The sequence below is a fragment of the Crocuta crocuta genome, unplaced genomic scaffold (assembly GCF_008692635.1).
Source record: "Crocuta crocuta isolate KB4526 unplaced genomic scaffold, BGI_CrCroc_1.0 scaffold262, whole genome shotgun sequence".
NCBI classification, from domain to species: Eukaryota; Metazoa; Chordata; class Mammalia; order Carnivora; family Hyaenidae; genus Crocuta; species Crocuta crocuta.
In genome coordinates this window covers 2,599,259-2,623,973 of record NW_027528869.1, presented here as the reverse complement: position 1 = coordinate 2,623,973, position 24,715 = coordinate 2,599,259, and the positions used below count along the sequence as shown (strand labels likewise).

Below are 24,715 nucleotides of genomic sequence, written 5' to 3'. Positions count from 1 at the left end.
TGTGGGGGCGGGGGTGAGGCCATGGGAAATGAAAAAGTAACAGGATTTGCAGTTCTGGATGTAAGAGGTTTAGGTGCGCCTCTCAAAGCTGGGAACTGACTGGGACCTGGCAAAGGTTATGAGTCTAGCAAGTCTGGATAGTTTTATGGTTAATAAGTGAGCTGCTTGACTAGGTGAGCAGTCTATTGTCTCCAAAAAATTGATCTTGATGAACTCCTTACGTGTTCCTGGGACGATCTTCTAAGTCACGCTGACACTGTCATTGCACTGTCTTTTCCCGGGACGATCTCCTAAATTATGCTGACACTGTCACTCCATGGTCTCATCTAAGCATACGAGTACAGACGGTCTCAATTCCCACATCTGTAAAATAAGCATAACAATATATCACAGGTAGTGTGAGAAGTAAGTTATATAATGTAAGTCGTTATTAAAAACAAGTAAGCGCCCATATGTATTTTATATTTATTTTTAAAACTGTTTGAAATCTTAGCCTTGTTTTGTTTTTCTTCCTTCGTCTCAAGTTTAAAGCAAACAAGGATATCACACTTCTCTTTCCTGTGCTTTTAGTTGTGATTCAAAATGCCAAATCGTGTGATATAAAAGGATACAGGAATAAAATATTTGAATAAGGTGTGATTTATTAGGATCTTGGGTCTACTGTCTTTGTTAGGTAACTTTGTCCACAAGTCAAATGCATAGTAATTAGGCCAGTGTACCAAATCATGTTTAATAAACAAATAGTGACATCTTGTGGCCTTTCAGCAATATGCTGAATTTTAAGGCAACGATATGGCGTATAAAAATCTACAGATCTAGTTAATGCTTATGTGCAGGGAGCTATACGGTTTTAAATACGTTTCTGGGGTTGCAATTTTAAATACGTTTCTTGTCCTCACTAGAATTAGAACATGAGAAAACAGCCTTTGACAAAATATAAATATAGATACATACGTATAATGAAGTACATAAAAATATATTGAGAGAAAAGAAGCCACAGGTATTAATTCTCTTTATTAGACTATTCTGAAATACGATGTGGGTTTGTGGTACTTGCTAGCTACAGAAATGGTTTTTACATTGTATATTACAAATCTCTTCAGCGAAAAAGTATTCTTGAAAGCATAGTTATGAATGTTTGTTATGAGTACTAGTAGCATATCGAGGAAAATAAATCTTCTTGGTTTATAGAAATTCTCCTCCCGATATGTCATTTGGTTTTGTGCTCTCAGGATGAATGCTTGTTTGTCTTCAACACACACAGGGAATTGACATTCAACTGTGTGTGTGTTTCCTAAAATCTTCAGAATTATCAGTTAAGCTTAAAAAATAATTAAAGAGCTCACATATTATAAAGGTTGTAATGAACTCTCCTCCCCATTAAAAAAAAATTAAATTTAGGGGCACCTGGGTGGCTCAGTCGGTTGGGCGTACGACTTCGGCTCAGGTCATGATCTCGCGGTTTGTGGGTTCGAGCCGCGCGTCGGGCTCTGTGCTGACAGCTGGCTCAGAGCCTGGAGCCTGTTTCAGATTCTGTGTCTCCCTCTCTCTCTGACCCTCCCCTGCTCACGCTGTCTCTTTCTCTCAGAAATCAATAAAAAAAATTTTTTTAATTTAAAAAAAATTTAAAAATTTAAATTTAAATGTGTCAGAATATAAAAGAAATTAAGAACCTCAGTGCTAGAAGTTAACTTTGTGGTGTGATAAAAGAGCCCTTCTTTCCTTCCTTGCTACTTGCTTCAGTAAAGTTTTTTTAAGAGCCTAACTTTTTGCAAGGCACTGGTTAGACAGTCAGTGGTATTGCTTTGTGATTTTTTAGAAACAAGATTTATTTTCTGTCCCTCTAATCATTGATCCTACTGTCCTTAATTTCCATAAACCACAAGAAAAAAATATACTGTTATAGGACCCCAAGTTTTCCAGTGCTGCTTGGAAAATAAATTCGATAATGCCTTATACTATCAATTTATTGATGCAAAAAATGTACGCAAAGGAGTGAACATTTTAGGATTCTTATAGCTATGAAATTGGTATAAAAGACCTGATATCCTCAGATACAGATGGGTCTGGTTGTCTTATGTCTGGGCCATACAAGGTGGGGGCCCAGAAAACAAGTGCCCAGCTTTTACCCCCCACCTTAGCTATGTTACTGAGAGGTCCTGGGGATCCATGATGATCACATCATTTGGTGTGAATTTTTTTTAACTTTTTAAATTATTAAGTTTATTTATTTTGACAGAGAGGGCAAGATCATGTGCAAGCATGTGAGTGAGTGGGGGAGGGGCAAAGAGAGGGAAAGAATCTCAAGAAGGCTCTGCGATGTCAGCGAGGAACCCAATGTAGGGCTCAAACCCTTGAACCATGAGATCACAACCGGAACCAAGATCAAGAGTCTGATGCTTAACCAACTGAGCCACCCAGGTACCCCTTTATGGTGTGAATTTCAGTTCTCTAAATTAACTCTACATGAGATTGCATGCTCTATTGGTAAGTCCTTTAATTATTATTCGTCTTTTAAACTAAAATGTGCCTCCTACCTTCCTTTAGCCCCCGTTGCTCCCGAAATCACATCTGTGGAGTATTTCAACAGTCTGTTATATATCAGTTGGACCTATGGGGATGACACAACTGACCTCTCCCATTCGAGAATGTTACACTGGATGGTTGTTGCAGAAGGAAAGAAGAAAATTAAAAAGAGTGTATGTTTCTTTGAATCCCAGTATTGGCCGTCTGAACATTTATTTACATAAACTCTTGAAAATCATTAAGCAAACATGATTGAAACATTAAAGAAATGTTTTATGCCTGTTGACACTGTTTTAGGCTCCAGAGAAGGGACCGTGAAAAAAATTAAATTCCTCCTTTCATAGAGTTTACTTTTTAATCTTTAATAGTGATCTATAATAGTTATAACTTCTCATTTCATTTACATTTAGTGTTGTGATTCGAGCTTTTTCTTAAGCATGTCAAACATTTTCAAGAAAACCACTGTTAATATGTTTTGATATTTTCTCTGTATATCACCAATGCCTAAATATTTGGATACATTGGAAATACTGATTTCTTTTCTCTTGCTTTATTGCACTTTTTGACATTGCATTAGACACATGCTAGCATAAAACTGTCAGGGCACCTCTGCTGTAAAGGATCAATCACCAGGGGTCCAGATTCTTTTTATCTTGTTCCATCTACCACTGTGTAGTCTTCATTTGCATAGGTGAACCTTCATCGTCATTATATCGATATTCTAACATGCAGGAGAGGAAAAGAGAAGATATGGAGGCCCAGCACTTACAGAGTGTGGACAGGATTATAAATTGCTCATGTGACTTCCACTTACAATCCATTGGTCAGAAGTAGGTCACATGGTTCCCTCTAGCTATAGGGGAGACTAGGAAATGTAGTCTTTAGTTAAGAAACCAGGTTACTATAGACATGACTAGGTTTCTTCTGAGCTCGTCAGCTGGGGCTGAGTTATACACATCAGTAGAAACCTAGCAATTGCCTTTTCTAAAATTTGCTGTGAATATGAAGAAATCAGAGCAGCACCTATTCCAAATAGGGAATTAGCTGCAAAAGTGTTCTAATATTTATTGTGCATGTTTAGAGCTACCTTGCCTTTGGCTCAGTTGAGGAATTTATATCATTTTCAAAGGAAATAAAGTATCCGTAGTGTTGCAATCAACTGTAGAACACAGCATAGAATAGAGAGAACGCCTGCCATGTAGTTGTTTGCCATGGTATTCTAGCTCAAGTTCATTAGAAGTTTAAACCTCCAATCTTGATGGATCTTTCAGGTAACACGCAACGTCATGACTGCGATTCTCAGCCTGCCTCCAGGAGATATCTACAACCTCTCAGTTACCGCTTGCACTGAGAGGGGAAGTAATACCTCCATGCTCCGCCTTGTCAAGCTAGGTAAGAAAAATGGATATAAGGGGGTGTGTGTGAAAACAGTCATGTCGGGAGAATTCTTTATTTGTCATGGTCTTCTCAGTTCGATGAAATAACAGAAAACTGTTCACTCTCTTTTATAAGTGCAAAATAAACATATGTACTACTAAAAGAGTATATTCAGCTTTAAATATTTATTTTTGAAGTGGGGGGGGATCAGGAGAGGGGCAGAGAGAGAAGCAGACAGAGTCCTGACACAGGGCTCAAACTTAGACACTTTGAGATCATGACCTGCGCTTAAGTCGGACACTTAACCGACTGAGCCATCCAGGTGCCCCTGTTCGACTTAATATAAGTTTCTGTGAACAGAATTTTTGCCATGCAGGGAGACAGGAGTATTCCCCATCCTTATGAGATTAGAGAAACGAAGGAGTCTGAGGAATTTAGAAAAGGAAAGACTTTAGAGGTTATCTAGTACAATGGTTTCAACCCTATCGGACACCATACTCTTCACATATAAGTATTATGTGATGCCCTTTTTAATATCTCAAACTGAAACTTGTAGCTAAAATGACCCACATATTGATTTTTGAGTTGATATAATGTCCTAATTCTAATGTCACATCAAAGTAAAAGAAAAAATTATGACAAAATCGTATGGATTCCTTGTGTGTTTGTTCAGATGCAGTACTTCTGTATACCATAATGAAACTGCCTAATGACTGCACATAATTCAAATGGAAAAGTTTGAGTTTACAAGCAGTTAAGGAGTCAGTAGTTCTTCCATGCAAGTATATAAGGAAATAAAGGAGTGAATAAATAACTGAGCAAGCGTAAGTACAGGTGGACCCTTCAATAAAACCTAGCATTAGGATAAGTAGTAAGAGACTAGATGTATTTGCATGTGACGAGAGAAAGAGGAAAATAACCTTAATTAAAGTAAAGAGAACATGCCAAGAAAAATAATAGGCTGTGGATGAGGAAAATGAGGCAAGTATAATATTCTTGCAGATGAGCTGGAAATTATTGTGTAGCGTAGTGTCGAAATAATTATTTATATTATGAAATACAACTAGGCAGTAACACTATTTAACACAAACACATCTTCTACATTCAACAATTTTCCACATACTGAGGTACACATTTAGTTTCTGATACATAAAGGGGCTTCAGGGATAATAGTCTATAATCAGAAGCAGACAAGAGAACCAATTGGCAAAAAGTTGTGGGGTAGTGTCAGTGTAAGAGAGGCCACCTAGAAATGAATGCACTTCAACGTATGATTTTCACAGCAGAGATTTCCTTTTTGTGTTTTGAAAATTAACAATATAGAGAATGGCAAAAAGAATATTTTCAAAACACTTAATGCAATTTGCTGTTTCAGACATCTGCTAATTTATAGTCTGTATCTAAGTCTATTCCCTAAAAGTGTCAAATCGTCACTCTTACTACATATGTTTATGGGTGCAGCTGTTAAGTACAGACTGATCCAGGGTGTTTTAGTAGCAGCTTAAACAAACACTTGGAGTAACACTGCTGGTAGGGATGTACCTTTAGAGAACCCATAGAAAATCCCAAACAAAACAAAACTCCAATCTTTCCTTAGTTTCCCCAATGGTTGCATTTCTCTGTAATTCGATGTATAAGACACTAAGTCTTAAGTCTTTTTTTGTCTCCTCTTGGCCATGGCAAAAATTAAATCCTCGCACTGAAACCCTTTAAAATTAGGGGTGCCTAGATGGCCCAGTTGGTTAAGCATCCGACTTCAGCTCAGATCATGATCTCAAGATTTGAACCCCACATCGGGCTCTGTGCTGACAGCTCAGAGCCTGGAGCCTGCTTCAGATTCTGTGTCTCCCTCTCTTCTCTCCCTCTCCTGCTCACACCCTGGCTCTCTCTTTCTCAAAAATAAATAAACGTTAAAAATTCTTAAATAAATAAATAAAATAAAATAGGTAGCTGGAGATATATAACAGATTAAATAGACACTATTGACGGAAAAGTAAATTATTGAGTAATTTGTAAATAACACTTTAATTCCATTTAGCTGTTTTTCTTAATGACAACTTTCCTCTGAATTATTTTACTTAACTTTTTGAAAACCTTTTCCAACATTATTATGAGATAAAGTACTAGCAATTATATTTATAGTGGATTTATTCTGGTGTGACATTACAAACATATGTGGCATGTAGGACATGGGACGGCTTTTCTGTGTGGAGCTTTCTTGATCATTGCAGAACATCTAGCATTTCTGCTCCCTGCCCACAGAAGTCCAGTTAACAACCTTCCTTGTGGCTGTTAAAAACATTCCTACAAATTTATAAATACCCTCCCATTGAGAATCGCAAGTTCAATTTCATTCACTGCAGGAAATCTGCTCTTCTTCCCCCAGCGATCTATACTTAAATTCTAGGAATGTGGAGGTCACCAGCTTCCAACGTTGTATGATCTTTCTATTCAGAAAAAATTGCCTGCCTCTCGGTTCCAACTGTTATCTCTGATTTTGTCCTCCATGGATATTAAAATCAGTTCAAAACTTATTTCCAGGTAATTGGAATTGCTTAAAGATTCTGCTCACATCCCCCACGGCTTTCTTTTCCCCAGCTTTATGATTACAGGAGGCCGTGTTTCTTCGGTCTTAGCTGCTTTCTCTAACTCATTTGATTTGTTAGTCTCCCTTGAAATTTAGAGGTGGGTCTTACCAAAATAGCAATTAGTGAGCATATCGTGGGCTTCACTGTTATTTTTATGTGACATTATGGTTTATAAATATCAGGAGTATGAGTAAAGTCCTGAGCTGGTACAATTATACTCACACTACACAGGCATATGAGTAAAAATCATGATAGCTCCCCACCCATATTTATCATGAGGTTTCAAGCTTCCAGGTCTTCCTGTTAACAGACAGAACTCCTTAAACTAGTGTAGAAAGGTCCTTTAAACTTTAAACTTTTCAAGAAGAGAAGGCCAGTTTCCATAAAAATTATTTCTTAAAATCAGCAAGGTTTTCCTTGGGGTGATCTAAATATCAAACAAAATACTGCCTCTATATCGTTCCTCTCTGAAAACAAGACAATCTGTCCATAACGTGCCTGAACTCAGCCTTTTTCCCCCCTGGAAACTAAATAACTTAATTTTCCATCCATTTGTCTAGAAGTCTATTTTCTATTCTACTCATCACGTCGCTGGTTTTTAGCTCTTTCAATTTCCCATAACATGCACGGCCTTGCCTACTGTAGGTGCTCAATAGATATTTATTGAACCGACTGCAACCACAAACCTCAAAGTTGAAGACAGTATTCCAAGTTTTACCTTTCACAGAAGTAAAATAACATTTTGCTTTAGTAATAACTGATTGAAGTTGTCTTTTATTTCACAGAACTTTCATTCTTGTCATTTGCTGTTCCTTTATCACATTCATTTGGTCTCCATAGGAGTCAGGTGAATTCGACTTTACAGAAACCTACAACTCTGGCACCCAGATTTTTAGAGCGAGTTTGAATCAGAACAATGTTGTGAAAGCTAGGCCCAAAACTGGTCGCTCTAACCCTGAGTTCAGTTTCTCTGTGGTAAAAGCCTCTTTGCAGTGGCTCTACTTGGTATCATGGAGGGCAGGGTCGACATTTGTGGAAGAAACCAGGCTATGATTGAATCTAGTATAACATAAATTAATCCAAGACAGCATGTGCAAGGGTACAGAGCCTCAAAACAGTTGCAAAGGATTCTCAACTAAACGCATCCACAAGAAAGCATCTACCAACAGTGGGGCTCTTTGCAGGGCATGAGTCATCCTATTAAGAATTTTAGGTCGTCAGCAGTTTCACGGTACCATGGGGGTATGTGATGACAGCTCCCTTGGCAGTCAATACAAATGTCAATCAAATCTGCGCTAAGACATGTCATTTTATAAGAACTTACTGGTCTACATGCAACTGTGGCTTCAACTAGCAGCCAGTCATGACTCCTGGTCTTGGTGAATCCACTTGAAACTCTGGGCCAACTTTAAGAGAATTGGGTAAGTTTACATCAGATAATCAACCACTTAAAAAGAAAAGAAAGGGAAAGAAATAGGAATGAGAAGGGTTGGGCCTATCACAAAATAGACAGTAGAAATTCTACTCTATGGCAGTAGAATATCCATTCATGAATTCATTCAACAAATACATACTGAGAACCTTCTAAGAATTTCCCAGACTACTGGGAATGCCAGATTACTTATAATAATGTCAGACTACTTATAATAATGAACTCAAAGGGTTCAGTTTCCGTTCACCAGGAGCTTATCATCTGCTGAAGGAGGGGATGGTAAGAAGTGCTGTTACCACATTAAAACAGGGTAGTGGGGGACAGCAGAAGAAGCAATGATGAGAAATATGAATCACAAGAAGGATCTGCCATGAAAAGTTTGGGAAAGGCTATGATAAGTGGAGGGAATAGGCAGAGAGATGCCAGATTATACAGAATTTTTAAGAAGACGGAGTTGAGATTTTATTTTGAGTGTAATAAGAGGGAATTTAGAGAATTAAAAATAAAAATCCGACATATTTAAAATAATCCCTCTGGTTCCTCAAGGGAGGAAGGATTGTGGGGTTACCATCCAAGATAGGGAGACTGATTAAGGCACCATGTTTCCTGACTTTAAAAATAGCATTCTAATTCAGTAAGTTCCATTGGAAATGATGGCAGCCTTTAGTTAAGTGGCGCTGATGAAGATGGAGAAAAGTGGACAGAATTCAGGAGTTATTTTGGATCCATAGTTACTTTGTGTTTATAGAACTTTCTTGTGGGGTGAAAATAGGAAATAAGAGAAAAGGAAATTAAGAATGACTCCTAGCCTTTACTCTTGAGCAACTAGGCTGGTTGGTGGTGCAATTCAGTGAGACTGAAAAGACTAGAGAAACTAGAAAAGGAGTACCTTTGGGTGCAATCAAAGACAATCGAAGATTCTTCTCTGGACTAAAAAAATAAAAAAACAACAACTGAGAGGTCATCCACGTACAGTTGTCAAATAAAATGATTATTGTTATGTGTCTGGAGATCAGCAGAGAATTCTGGGCTAGAAATATAAATTTTGGAGTGTCTGGATGAGATCACTAACTAGTAAGCAGAAATAGAGAAGAAGCACTTCTAGCACATGGACATTGAGCAGAGAGACGAGGAAGGTACAGCCAACGAGGTCAGAGAGAACCAAAAACAGACTGTATACGCCATCACTGTCAAACTTTTGCAGTATCCTGACCACAGTTGTGTTCAGACAGGTTCAGGGTAAGGAATCAGGTAACTTCAGTGCCAGGAGAGATTTGGAGACAAGTGAGTGCAATGTCCACATCTGAGCAAGCTGCAACCTAGAGAAATTTGACTTCACACATTGTTGAGCCTCGGTCGAGAAACAGTGATGCGGCACTTTTTGTTCATCTGCTGCTTATGTTTTCCTGGATTTGGAGTGTATTTTTTTCTAAAACTTCTTTTTTCAGTGAACACTCCTAACAGAGCAGGAAGGAATTTCACACCCACTCTGTGGCTTTCTCTGTTCCTCTTTTGGAGTTTGGGTATTAATAACGTTGGCTTGATTTTCTTAGTCTCACTCATGAAACGTTTTATATTGATAGAAATCTTTCAACATAGTTTGGCTATGGATAAGAAAGAATCAAAATGTTTTCAGGTGTTAGGAATTTGAGGCATATTATGATCTCTCTCTCATAAAATTTCACTAGATTATAATTATTTACATTCTGATGAAATGTAACTCCTTACTTTTGAAAAGCCCAGCTATTACACAGTACTGCCCTTCATGATCTCACGCTCAGTTGAAAACATTTGTTTATTCTTATGTTGAAATCATTGAGTTTACAATTTGGGAAATGGTTGCTTGGATATATGCAGTCCTTACTTTTGGTAAGAAGTGAGTTAAATGCTGTGAGTCAGAGCCTATTGAGGTCTAAATACCTCCTATGCCCTCCCCTATCCGCCTGTGCCCTTTTCTTGGGTCCTATCCTAGTAAATGACTACCTTGTTGTCCTCACCCCTCACCAAAAAGAAAAAAAATATAAGCTTAATAAGATCCAAATGTGAATAAATTGTGTCAGTGTATCACAGAGAAAAGATGGATGGATGAATGAATGGATGGAAGTGAAGAAGAAAGTAAAATAAGAAAGAAAATATGTGTATCTATTATATCTCTCATCTATCCATCCATCCATCCATCCATCCATCCATCCATCCATCCATCCACCCATCTATATTTACTGGCTGCCAGTCAGAAAAAAAGCTAATAAATTAATTAAGGTACTATGCTTTTAAAAAATCAATTCATCCTATCAGTCAACACATATTTATCTAGCATTTACTATGTGTTACATACTAATCTAGGCACTGAGAGTACAGAAATGAACAAAACTGACAAAAACTTCTACCCTCATTCTAGTGGAGAAAAAGAGACAATATACACAAATATAAGGATGTCAGATGGTGATACATGCTATGGAAGAAAATGAAGCAGAGAGAGAAGAATTGTTATCAGGAGCAAGTTGCAATTCTTGTAAGGGGTAGCACAAGTCAAGCTTCACTCTGAAGGTGATATTTCAGTCAAACCTGAAGGAGGTAAAGCAGTGAGCCACACAGATAACTGGGAGATCTTGTAGGCAGAAGGAAGTGCAGGTGCAAAGCTCTACAAGCAGTGGTATGCCTGGAAGTTCAAGGAAAGGTCAGGAAGCAGTGTGGCTGAAGTGGAAGGAACGAGAGAGAGAGAGAGAGTAATAGAAAAGAGGACAGAGAGGTGACAAGGGAACAGATGATGTAGAGTCGTTGAAAAGACGTTTCACACCAAGTGAGATGATATTCCACTAGGTGGTTCAAGCTAAGGTGTCACATGTCCTGATAAGTTTCACAAGATCACTTTAGTAAGAATAGTGTTCAGGGATCAAGTAAGGCAGGAAACCAGGTAGATAAGATGATCGCACATCCCAGTTACCAGACACAGTACCAGTTTACACCTGCTGTGGATCAGTGAAAGGCTAGTCATCCTCTTTTGCGATTCTTTTCTTCCCTAAAAGTGTTACAATTTGGACACACTTGATAAATTACATAGTCACCTTAAAGTTTGTAGGCTTTTGCATCTATCCAAGTAAGAGAGTATACTTGCCTGTGGCAGGGTAGTTGCCGTGAGGGTGATGAGCGGTGGTCAGATTCAAAATTTATCTTGAAGAGCCAAGATCTGTGGCCTGAGCAGTTGGACGGACAGAGATGCTATTTACTCAGTTGGGGAAGATCATGGGAGAGGCAGATTTGGGTCAAAGGTCAGAAGCTCTGATTTCAATGCATCAACATTTGAAGGTACCTGTTATCTATTGAAGAACAGATACTGAGTAGGCAATAAGGTAAAAGATCTTGGATTCTGGGAAATTTCGGGACTGGAAGTATAAATCTGAGGGTGGTCAGGAAACAGACTTGATGAAGCTATCAGGGAATGAATGATGACAAAAGAATGCTACCCAAGGGCTGAGCCCTGGCACTCCAGTGTTAAGGAATGGAAGTGATAGGAGAGAACCAGCAAAAAGCCAGAGAAGGAGTGGCCAGGGAAGGAAGAAGGAGCACAGAAGAGTGTGATGTCCAAAGAACCAAACAACAAAAGTGCTTGATTGATCGGCTTAAGCCTGCTGCTAAGTCAAGTGAGATGTGGAATGAGAATTGACCTGCTGATCTTAGCAACCCAGGAGTCATTGGTGATTCAGGAAGGGGGTTTGGGTGGGGTGGTGAAGGAAAATGATGCTATTAAAAGTAATTCAAGAGAGGGGCGCCTGGGTGGCTCAGTTGGTTAAGCGTCTGACTTTGGCTCAGGTCATGATCTCACGGTCTGTGGGTTCGAGCCCCGCGTTGGGGTCTGTGCTGGCTCGGGGCCTGGAGCCTGTTTCAGATTCTCTCTCTCTCTCCCTCTCTCTCTCTCTCTCTCAGAAATAAATAAAACATTAAAAAAAAAGTAATTCAAGAGAGAGCGCCTAGTGGCCANTCTCTCTCTCTCTCAGAAATAAATAAAACATTAAAAAAAAAAGTAATTCAAGAGAGAGCGCCTAGTGGCCCAGTCGGTTAAGCATCTGACTTTCACCCAGGTCATGATCTTATGATTCTTGAGTTCAAGCCCCACATCAGGCTCTGCAGTGACAGTGCAGAGCCTGCTTGCAATTTTCTCTCTTCCTCTCTTTCTGCCCCTCCCCTGCTCCCTCCCTCTCTCCCTCTCTCCCCCCTTCCAAATAAACCTTTTTGAAAGTAATTCAAGAGAGGATAAAAGGAGAAAAAGCGAAGACATCTGGAATAATAAAACTTTTGAGGAGTGTGATTATAAAGAGAAGAGAAAATGAGCAGGAACTGAGGATAAAAGAACCCAAGAGTTTTTATTTGTTTGGTTGGATTTGTTTTGTTTTTCTTTCTGTTTTTTAAGTGGGTAGAAACAGCTTTTCAATGGGCTAATCAAAATGATTCAACAGAGCAGGGAAAATTGAATGTGCAGGACAGTTTAGAGGTGACACTCATTAAAATGATGTTCTTGCTTGGGCCAGAGGAGACAGTGCCCTGGGTGCCAGTAGAGGGGGTGACCTTAGGTAGGGTGAATCTGTAAGAAGGAAGAGAAACAGAGTATAAGGCCACCATTAGAGGAGGCAAGTCAGATAGGAGCAACGATGGAAGCTTCTGGGGAGATTTCTCCTACTGACTTCTCTGTTTTTAAATTTTTAATGTTTGTTTATTTTTGAGAGAAAAAGAAAGAGTGCGAGTGGGCAAGGGACAGAGAGAGAGGGAGACACAGAATCTGAAGCAGGCTCCAGGCTCCAAGCTGTCAGCACAGAGTCCGATGCGGGGCTCAAACCCACAAACCGTGAGATCATGACCTGAGCTGAAGTCAAGACACTTTATTTATTTNCGGACGCTTAACCGGCTAAGCCACCCAGGCGCCCCTGAAGTCAAGACACTTAACCGACTGAGCCACCCAGGCACCTCCTCTTACCGACTTCTTACAAACACATGTTCTTTAGGTTTTCAGAGGATCATAATTGCCCTGCTACCCTTCTTGTACGGCCCTAAGTGCCCAGCAGCCTCATGCAGGCATTAACTTCTGGGCTGGAATGCCAGGCATGTCACTGTCCCGCGGCTGCCTCCCTAGTCCTGAGACTAACTGATGCCTCTTCTCAATCTCTTTCTCTCCCATTTCTCACTGCGGTCGTCCGAGTTTCACTGCCATTTCCAGCTGCCCACAGGCAAGCCACACAAAAAGGCCTTCCTTAAAGAGAAGCACTTCCCCTGTGCCCCAGGACATAGACGGATAGGGCAGCGACTATGATGCACTGATCTCAATGTACGAGCAGCTGCCCATTATGGAAAAGTTGGCCTTTGGGGAAAAAGGAACTTCAGGAAGCCCCATCACCCTCAGTTATATGGAAATGAATGGTAAACACCCACATTTTTAGGGAGGAATACGGGTGTAGAAAGGACCCTTAACTAGGGGTGCAGAGGTCTGGGTCCCAGTTCTTTTATTTTTAACATTTATTTATTTTTGAGAGAGAGAGACAGACAGAGCGTGAGCAGGGGAGGGGCAGACAGAGACAGAGACAGAATCTGAAGCAGCCTCCAGGCTCCGAGCTGTCAGCACAGAGCCCAATACGGGGCTCGAAGCCACAAACCACAAGATCATGACCTGAGGGGGAAGTCTGACATTCAACCGACTGAGCCACCCAGGCGCCCCTGGATCCCAGTTCTTGTTCTCACAGACAAGTTGTGTTATCTTAGAAAAGTTGGTTAGGCCCTCTGGATTTCAGTTGCCTCATCTACGAAGTGAGGGTCTGGACTAAATAATCTTTAATGTTCCTTCCAGTTTTAAAGTTAAGTTCGTACCTGAATTCAGAGTAAAAGCAACAAGGGTAATGATACAATGAGAGTAGTGATCCTTTTCTAAGAACTTGGCCAAAATTACTCCTAACTAAATAAAAATGTTAAGTAAAACAAAAACAAAAACAAATACATATTCTTGGAACCAGAAAAAGAGGAAGTCAGATATGTTGTTTTGAAACTAAGTAAAGTTAAATGAAATCTTTCTTGGAAAAATTCTGCTAATCTTTAGAAGTTAGTTGAGCTGAGAAATCCATAAAAACACCCAATGACTCACAGAAGGAGATATTACAGTTGCGATCATTAAGCCACAAAGAATTTATTTAAAATGTAATGGAAATCATGAGTAATTCTAATTCCTGAGAAAATTTTCTGTGTTCGGTACGGAAAGGGCCTAATTATAGTGTAATATTTGCCTGAATTTTTAAAAATAGTTCCCAGTATTGTTTTTAACTTTGTTCATTACTTATTAAAAGATGCCACCTAGGGCGCCTGGGTGGCTTAGTTAAGTGCCCGACTTCGGCTCAGGTCATGATCTCCTGGTTCAGGACTTCGAGCCCCACGTCAGACTCTGTGCTGACAGCTCAGAGCCTGGAGCCTGCTTCGGGTTCTGTGTCGCCCTCTCTCTCTCTCTGCCCCTCCCCTGCTCGTACTGTCTTTCTCTCTCAGAAATAAACATTAAAAAATATTTTTAAAGAATGTCCCTAAATTGACAAGAGAATAGGCTTAGTAAACTTTGGATTGAACGCACGTTTCTGTTGTTTAATATAAATTTTCATCTTCTTAACTTCATCGTGTATCAATCTTAACTCACCATGAATAATTTCTTGACCACTTTGATATTGCTTTCTTTTGCGAATGTTGTTTTTGACCATATTGGACATAATTTATGTGCCTAGCACTGTTTAAGTCACAGATGTTTTCTTTGGCCAAGTTGAATATAAGTTATATGGCTTACACTGCTTAAGGAGGAACTGCCTGCCTCGAGGAAAATAAAAATAGATGTAAAAGACATACAATAATATCGATGTTAAAGGCCATTCTTTGTGTATGAAGAGGACACTAGCAAATTGCTCTCACTAATGCTGATGATTGAAAATAGATTTTGTCATATTGATCATTTTTTACAATGTCTTTTGATTGAATTCCCCTTATCATCAATGTCATCCATTTGTAAAATGACTCACCAGGTTCAGAGACATAAACTATAAACAGAATGAAACTAACAGGCCCTCACAGACATAATCTTGGCCTCATTAGCAACATTCTATCGGCCGCTAAAGCAATGGGTCACATTAAAATAAGAAACAATGTAATAATTGTCAGGAAAAGATGGATTCTAGACAATAAATACATTTTATTCTTCTCCAATGCTAAATATTACACCTGCCTCCCTCTGGAATTTCCTAGAAGAAATTTGCTGCCAGAACAGAGAATAAGAATCAGACTTATACTTTAAAGCTTATACTTTACCCAAGGTCACCTTCGCTCCCCTGAGATCCTAGGGAACAACCTGAGCCTCTCATAATCCAATCTAAATTAAATGGTAGAGGTAGCCTTGCAGCTTTCCTTTCTGCCTATGTTCTGCGTATTGTATTTAATTTCCTTCTAAAATTAGGTTGGATTCCCCACTCAAATAGGAGAGGCACTGAAAAGGAGAGAAGAGAAGACAGGAAGTTGAATATAACATCGGCAACATTAGAAAGCTCTTCAAAAATATTTTAAAGCAAACAATTCTGTATCTCTACCTTGTTTTGGGAAAATAGTATACCTATCTCCTTTTCCCATATCTGCACTCTCACAACAAATATTGTGGACTCTGAAATGATTTTAAACAAAAAGAAACCTGACACTATGAAGCAAGGGAATTTGGGAGAAGTTAAGATTTCAAAGGTCACTTTGAAAAGTAGATAGTGATAGCCAGAGGGGAGTTCTATAGTTAATACGTACGTGGCTCTCTATATTATATAAAGAGTTTTTGTGTCCATCGTGTTAAAGCTCATTGATTTATAACATCATTGAGGTCTTCCGATTCCTTTTACAAGCTAGACTGTATTTGATATTTAGAATTGTAAGAGACTATATTCATTTGCTAGAGCCGCAATAACAACATATCACAGATTGGGTGGCTTAATCAACAGAAATTAATTTTCTCACAGTTCTGGAGGCTAAAAGTCCAAGATGAAGGAATCAGCAGGTTTGGTAACTCCGAGACCCTTCTCCTGAACTTCCAGCTGTGTCCTCACATGGGTTTTTCTCTGAACCCGTTCATCTTCGGTGTCTCTTTGCCCAAATTTCCTCTTATAAGAACACCAGTCAGGGGCGCCTGGGTGGCTCAGTCGGTTAAGCATCCGACTTCGGCTCGGGTCATGATCTCACAGTTCGTGGGTTCAGGCCCCGCATCAGGCTCTGTGCTGACAGCTAGCTCAGAGCCTGAAGCCTGCTTCAGATTCTGTGTCTCCCTCTCTCTCTGACCCTCCCCTGTTCATGCTGTCTCTCTCTCTCTCAGAAATAAATAAAACCTTTAAAAAAAAAAAAAAGAACACCAGTCAGATTGGATTAGGGCCCACCCTAAGGGCATCATTTCAATTTAGCTGTTGAAAGGCTCTATCTCCAACCACATTCACATTGTTTGAGGTGCTGGGGCTTAGGTCTACAACATAGGAATGTGGGTGAACACAGTTTACTCCATAACAGAGATAGAGACCAATCAAAACACTTTTGTATGTCATTGTATTCTTTATCCCCTGAAATTGCCTGGACAGTATTTAACCACTACTCTCTTTTTGTCTCCTGCCCAAGGATGAGAAACAGAAATCATCTAGGTCATGCTAGGCTATGGAGTTTAGCTGCCCTTGCCTTCTTACGAGAGGAGATAGATAGCAAAAAGAGGGCGGGGCCTCTCCAACCAGCTTCTGCCAAGAATTTCCACACTTTTACTTTACCAAACAAGAAGGAATGCTCTAACCCTATCCAGTACAACTGAAATATAATGAGAGCCATATATGTAATTTTAAATTTTCTAGTAGCCACGTTACAAAATACTAAGAAGAGATAGGTGAAATTGAGTTTAATATATCTTTTCAACCAAATATATCCAAAGTGGTATCATTCTAATATGTAATTGATATAAAGAATTATAAATGAGATATTTTTCTTTTTATTTTGTACTAGGTCTTCAAAATTTAGTCTGTATGTCACTCTTAGAGCACTTCTTAATTCAGACTAGCCATATTTCAAGTAGTCAGTAGCTATATGTGGCTAATAGCTACTATATTGGACAGTACAATTCTAACATTTTAATACACTTCCTGGGGCAGACGTTTCCTTGAGTGGTGAAAGTTAATTAGAAGCCCTTCCCAATCCAATTATACCTCCACTTATGAAATATTGCGGTAACTTTCTTTGTTTGGAATAGCTGAGTGAAATTTCTCCCCAAGACATCTATAGAAATATACCTATCACAAAGGTCCTAAACAGTCCTCAAACAAGTGATTTGTATATGTTATTCGTTGACCTACATAGCTAATCTGCATATATCTTTCAGGAAAGAATACTGTGATAACGGGTACAGTGATCTTGGAATAATCTATTGCCTCTGTATACCAGCTGAAAAGAAAAATTTGTTATGTGAAGATCCAACTTGTCACCTAGATCCACATTTTTCAGCAGACCCAAAGAAACCACTACTCCATTATCAAAGTCATAGTCTTTGGACCACTGAGAACACTTACAATTCATGGCAGTCTTTGATTCTGCCACTGAAACCTGGTAATTTTAGCAACATGATCCCTGTTAAAAGACAGAGGACATCAAAATGCAACCCCAGTGTGTCTGGTCTTGCCTGATGCTTAAATCTTAACACCTCTGATTAATGGATCTTGACCTATGATTTAAATCAGTCAAGAGATAAGATTTATTGAACAATTGCAGGTGGCTAGTTCAAGGTGAAGACAAAAATAATTTCAAACACATGGTCTATGTTCTTAAAGAATCTAACGGGACCTAGTAGAATCGGGACCTTACTCATATAGATCAAATAGGGTAGTAGAAGGTCAGAGAAGGGATAGATCATCAAGAGACAGAGCCTAGGGTGAAGGCTTCAGGAAGAAGGGAAGACTTTTTTTGATCATCCTGATCTTAGGATGATCTAAATAGAAGGAAAAGTACACTGACAGGAAATTCATGAGTTGAGTAAGAGTACTGCTTGTATGGTAGTCAGTGAGAAGATTGGCTCTACCAGAGGAAGCATTTCTGGGTAGCAGGGAGGGTGGTGAAGCTGGATGGGCAAATGTGGCTGACGTAAGTAGGATCTTCAAAATTTGGCACGTTTGGATTTAATGCAGTAGACATTGACTACAATAGATTATGCAGATAGGATTTAACATGAGCAAAGTGGTATTTTAAGATGATTTACGCCCTCATTGACAAATAAGAAAAAACTTATTAAAAGCAAGAAAAAGAATTAAGGGTCCGTTGTGATCATCGATAAAGTGTGCTGACAAAAGCCTGAATGTGCAATATAAGAAAAGGAATAGATAAAGGGAAGAGATGACAAGAATTATTGAAAGATAATGCTATCAGGGGCTGAGAAGCCAGAGGAGACCCTAGTCAATTGAGAGAATGGTAGTGCTCATCAGAGAATCAGTGGTTGGAAAGCAGATTGATTTGGGGAAGGAGGAGGACTCAGGGTCCTATTTGACCCTATGGAGTTTAAGGCAATAGTGAAGTATTTGAGTAAGCAAGGATGTTAGGTGATTGGAAATACATGTGTAAAAAGTTGGATCTAGAAATAGGGACTCAGGCAGTATTTATGTTGGATAGCTAAACTGATTACTTTCTACCTGTCAGGGGTAAAAAACAACACATAGATGTCCTAGGGAATCTAATCAGTTCGAGAGACACTCTGAGGAGCAGTTCCGTCATGTGGATTTTGAAAAAGGAAATAACCAAGGTTCAGCCTAAACATCACGCATCTCTGCCCAGCAACCTCTCACTTTTCTCCAAATATTCAAGTTCTACACCAGTCAGAGGACCTATATCCCCTGACTCATACCTATTGGCAGTGACAGTTATAAAGGATGTGAGAAGTGGAAGCTGACCCCTATGTTTCATCAGGAATCTTGGTCAGAGGAGAAGTGAGACAATAAATGCCCTGGGGGAGTGGACAGTTCATTGCAAATGAGAAAGGGGTCCTGACATCTGTTGTGAATCATACATGCCCAAGACTAACTCCCTCCCTTTCCTCCTTCAGCTCTTCTGCCTAACCTCGTCAATTGGCTCTGGAAAGAAAAATGCTTCGTTTTACTTGCACAAAAATTTAACCTGTCTGTGATAAACCATGTGAAGAATGGTTCTGACAGACTTCCTGGTTCTGAATAGGGCCATGAGGATGATATTCTAGAAAGAAGTTCTATACCTCCCCACACAAAGATAATACATATGTCAAAGGACTGAAATGGCCTTCAGGGCTTCTTCAAGCACTGCTAAAAGCCAGGAGCTAGAGGACAGACTTGGGAGCATGGGACAAATAATAAAAAGAAATCCAAGTAACGAGCAAACAGTGTGGGTAGTTGTCCAACAGGGACATGCAAGTGGGCAGAGTATGTTGCTCTGTGAGCCTGACAGCAAGATACGTGGTATGTCATGGAAGCAATGTCAAGGAGGTCTGACAGAGGGTCACAGCGACTCTGGCTTAAGCACTGGCGTTCAGGCATAGCACTTTGAGTGCTGGAGGAATTCAAGGGAAAGACAGCACGCAAGTGACGGGGCATGAAGACGAGGGTAGGAATGGAGGAACAAGACAGCAAGATCTCTTCCTAAAACTGGGGAACGGGCAGGGGTTTGGTCTCAAGCCAGTAAGTCCAGTGACTCAGTTACTGGAAATGAGTCTGAAGGGGCACAGTTTCCTTGGCTAATGGATTAATGTATTGATCAAGATGAAGAGTCTAAAAGAATAAGATAAAGAAAGCAGGCCTCTAACGTTTTATTAACCATCCAGTCCCCTACCATGAATCCTTTTCTTTAAATAAAAACCCATACCTATTTAGCTCTACCCCTCTTACTTTCGACTACGTTTACAAGAAGCCATTCCTCTGACGAAACGATTCCAGAGAGTCGCCAGCAGAGGAAGACAGGTTTTTGGCTAAGTACCAGACTGAATGCCTGCAGTGGAAGGCAGCAAATCACTTTCATCTTTCTCCGCCATGTTAGCACAGATTTTTGTTTCTCCTACAGAAAGTTCTATAGTATCAGGGCAGTGCTAGCTCCCATGCAGATGACATAAAAACTATTAATAGATTATGTATACAATAAAGCTGAAGTAGAAACCAGAAGTGCTCCAAAAAGAGAAGTATAAAATGAAAGGGGGAGAGAAAGGCAAAATACTCTGCCTTCCAAGTTAGATGACCACTGTCCTCGTGAAAGGATATATTTCAAAAGCAGATAGTGCTCTTAACTACCTGTAGTTGGGAAATTTTGTGGCTTATTTTATCCTACCAATTACTAAAAGAAGAAAGAATATATTAAATTAAGCTAAATTTTTACAACTCTGTCTTTGCTCAGAACCAGCCCCTCCAAAATCACTCTTTGCAGTGAATAAAACCCAGACTTCCGTGACTTTGCTGTGGGTAGAAGAGGGAGTAGCTGACTTCTTTGAAGTCTTCTGTCAACAAGTTGGCTCTACTCAAGAAAGCAAACTCCAGGTACTGTACGTTTTGATTTTTCCTTTCTGAGTTGACTTTGATTAAGGCTAATTATCTGAGCAAAGTAAGGTCCTTTATTTGTTTAAACTGTGGAAAATCAAAACCGTTCATTTGCGCTTTTTGTTTCAGTGATGGAAATTAACAGAGTGGTTAGTTAGAATAAGCCTAAAACGTAAAAGCCAATTTGCCAAATGGCAAAGTTTACTTTCGTCTTTGCTTTAGCTTTGCCCCTAGTCTTCTGTTACCCTGGGTCATACCGAGGACTTAGAAAGGTTCATTTTTCCTAGTGCCATTAAATCGATCTAAGGAATAGACACTGCCATATAAAATGTAATTGAACAAATATGAACTGATTGCCAGTTATGTGAAAGGCGCTATGTGTGGTACAAATGGTAGAATCAATACTGGCCTTTAAGGTTTTTTTTCATATAGTTACGGACATTGCATCAGTCTAGAAATAATTAAAGTAAATCTCAAGCGCCGTAGAGAGACCCATTCTACTAAGAGAATTTAAAGAAGGGACTATTTCTAGTCAGTAAGGAGGACAATTTTGCTTGGGAAAATGAAGGCTGAGAGAGGTAATTGTGAAGGCTTTAGAATCACAAATAGCAGGTACGATGACTGCTGAGTTATTCACCAGGTCAAATAGAAGGGAAGGAGAGAGATGAACCCGGAGCTCCCAGGGCAACGAAGCCGCCAGAAAAAAAAAAAAATTGTTACAGTCAGCCGTGGAAGGAAAAGGTCAAGTGTGTGAGGGATATCACAAAATGCCGTGTGTAGGCTAATTCTGTGAACATGAATAATCGATGCTTTTTAAATAATGCAGTTCATGAGATCGAAAAGAAGAAAGGAGTTCTGGGAGCAGGCATCTTTTCATACGGAGTGTTAAGATAATTTGCTTTGATTTCTTTCCCCTTTTGATATTCTCTTCTACAAACTTATCTCTTTTTGATCTGTACTGAACAGCTAATCTCTTTTTCTATTCTATGAATCCTTTTTGGAAATAACTGCTTTGTCGGCAGTGGGTTTGCTTCTCTGCAGCTATAGTAATGTCTTCCCTCAAGAAAACAATGGTTATGCAGCTACTTATTACAACTGAGTCTTTCCTTAGAATCATTCTTTCATAAGACAGTAAAAGAGGCAGGATTGGAAATAAGTGCTGGTGGCTGTCATCTCTCATCTCTCTAGGCAGGAGCATCTCGGATCCCTGTTTTGAAAAAGAATGTTATGCTGGCACATCTTTTTATGTTGTACTGTGGTACTTGTCCCGGGTCCAACTATTGGGCCGACAAATTAACAATTTGTTCTGCGCAAGAATAGGTTAATATTAAATGTTTTTGAGAACTCAAAGTCGCTATGCCTTTGGTGGGTGCTATTTAAAAGCTGAGAATGCAGAAAAAGGGGGTAGTGTCTTTAATAGAAGACCAACAACCCAAAACAAATATATCATGGAAAATAAACACAAAAGATTCTTTTTAAAATTTTTTCAATGTTTATTTTTTTGAGAGCGAAAGACAGAACATGAGCAGGGGAGGGTAAGAGAGAGGGGGAGACACAGAATCCGAAGCAGGCTCCAGGCTCCGCGCTGTCAGCACAGAGCTCAACGCAGGGCTTGAACCCATGAACCACGAGATCATGACCTGAGCCGAAGTCAGAAGCTTAACTGACTGAGCCACCGGGGAGCCCCAAAGATTCTTAAACATGGGCAAAGATGATCAAGTTCACTCATGGTAAAAGAAATACAAACCAAATCTACAATGAGATACAATTTCCACTAATAAGACTGGAAAAACTCAAAGAGTTTGCAGATACATTGGATTAGAAAGGATATATGGAAACATGTGCTGTCCCACACCGACGGTGCGCAAGATAGCTTGGAAATGTCTACAGAAGACAGTATCTCAGTANCTCAAAGAGTTTGCAGATACATTGGATTAGAAAGGATATATGGAAACATGTGCTGTCCCACACCGATGGTGGGCAAGATAGCTTGGAAATGTCTACAGAAGACATTTGAAGACTTTGAAAATGAAAAATATTTCTGACCCAGCTTTCAATTGCTGAGACCGTGAATATACACATATGTATGTACATTCACACACACAGGCTTTGTGTATGAAGATGTATGTGTACACACGCATACACACATACATATATTGAGTGTGTGTACATACACGTTTGGCCCCACGATTTAAAATTATCTTCACTGTGGCATTGTTTGCAATCACAAAAAATCAGAGACAACTTAAACATTCCTCAGTAGGGGACTGGCTAAATAAAGTATGTCTCTTTCCATGAATTCCTACAAAGCCCTTGTGAAGAATAAAACAGCTTTATCTGTGCTGATGTGGGAAAAGCATGAAAATATACTGAAAATCAAGGTGAAAAGTAAGCAGCATGATGTGTGAAGTACATTATCAGTTTTGTTTAGCTGCATCTTATGTTTTTTTTTTTAAATGTTTTATTCATTTCTAGGAGAGAGAGAGAGAGAGAGAGACAGCGTGAGCAGGGGAGGGTCAGAGAGAGAGGGAGTCACAGACTGAAACAGGCTCCAGGCTCTGAGCTGGCAGTCAGCACAGAGCCCGACGCGGGGCTCGAACCCATCAACCGCGAGATCATGACCCGAGCGAAAGTCGGACGCTTAACCGACTAAGCCACCCAGGTGCCCCAGCTGCATCTTATGTTTTTACGTCTATAAAATACAGATGGGAAAGGGGGAAGAAAATGCCTGGCGACCACGGATCCTTCTGTGGAAGAGAGCTGGGTAGATAAGAAGTAGGGAAAGACGGAAGCTTATTTTTCACTGCTATCTGTTCGCATCTTTTAAATTGTTTACTGTTGATATATTACCCACTCAGCTCTGAAAAAATAGTTTAACAAATGAAACAGGTGGAGATAATGTAACGTTGATCTTCTGTTCTGCATCTCCAGGAACCGGTTTCTGTTTCCTCTCACGTTGTGACCATCTCCAGCCTTCTTCCTGCCACCGTGTACAACTGCAGTGTCACCAGCTTCAGCCACGACAGCCCCAGTGTCCCCACATTCATAGCTGTCTCCACAATGGGTAATTCCTGGCATTCGTGGAATCTGGTGTCTCTGGAAGTTTTATCTTTTGATTTCTTATTCATTTTTTTAAGTTTATTTATTTTGAGAGAGAGAGAGAGAGAGTGAGAGCGAGAGTGCCAGCAGGGGAGGGGCAGAGAGGAGGAGAGACAGACAGAATCCCAAGCAGGCTCTGCGCCACCAGCACAGAGTCTGACGCAGGGCTCGAACCTCGCCAGCTGTGAGATCATGTGACCTGAGCTGAGATGGAGCTTGACGCTGAACAGGCAGCGCCACCCAGGCACCCCCAGAAGGTTTATCTTTTTAGATTTTTCTTACATTTTCTTTTCAAATATCTGGCCCCTATACTTGTAATAGGACCATGCTCCGCAGACGCATTGCAGGCTGCAGGGTCAGGGAGCCCTCACCTGCACTTATGAGCTATGCGATTTATGGAAGGATCTTTCTCCTTTCTCAGAGCTGCTGTTTTTTCATCTGTGAAACTGGAGTCATAATACGTGTACCTTGTTGAGCTATTTTGATGCCTAGAAATGAAATAACGTAAAGCCCTGCACACGTTGTGTGATGATTGTTGCTGCCCTCAGCTCCTCGATCCTCACCCCTGTCCAGCAGGGGCCCCAGTGCCCTGATCGACGAGAGCTCATGTGTTGTTGGCTTAGCCCTCAGCCGTCGCCCACCATGCAATGACAGTGCTATATTACTGGGGCAAAGCAGGAAAGTGTGCGATGAAGCCAAACAATAAGTAGGGAAATTAGAAATTAACGAAAGGTCTAGAATAACGGTGTTTCCTTTTTTTCCCCTTCTGAAGTCTATTATATGTGTTGCTGTCCTGTTTGTTGGAGGCTGATTCTGCAACCTGAGACCCTCTCTGAAGCCTCCTGTAATACAGCCTGTCACTGTCACACGATCCCTTTACTGGGTTCGTTTTCATTTCTGTAACATTCATCGTACAGTCAGCCCCCTCTATTCAATAATGACTAGAGTACCTTTGCTTGTTTCCTGTTTTTTTAATTTTTTTTCCAGAAAAGAGGACAAAAGTGCACCCGAAAAGTACATTAATAGTCTGTCACTTCCATGTCCTTTTCTGCCATTCTGTGTCCCTTCATACTTACTATTCCTCACCATTGCTACAGCAACCCCATGAAACAGGTGATACCATTAAGCCTATTTACAAGTGA

The 24,715-nt window shown here is 40.0% G+C and overlaps 1 protein-coding gene across 1 annotated transcript in view; it reads left to right on the top strand.

Moving 5' to 3' along the window:
- The window catches only part of PTPRO (protein tyrosine phosphatase receptor type O), a 116,251-nt gene that overhangs the window by 46,203 nt on the left and 45,333 nt on the right, over positions 1-24,715 (top strand). Inside the window, exons 13-16 of the mRNA XM_077756412.1 lie at positions 2,548-2,699; positions 3,798-3,918; positions 20,335-20,474; positions 23,406-23,538. Of these exons, the coding sequence (XP_077612538.1) occupies positions 2,548-2,699; positions 3,798-3,918; positions 20,335-20,474; positions 23,406-23,538 (546 nt within the window). The remainder of the gene's footprint in view (positions 1-2,547; positions 2,700-3,797; positions 3,919-20,334; positions 20,475-23,405; positions 23,539-24,715) is intronic.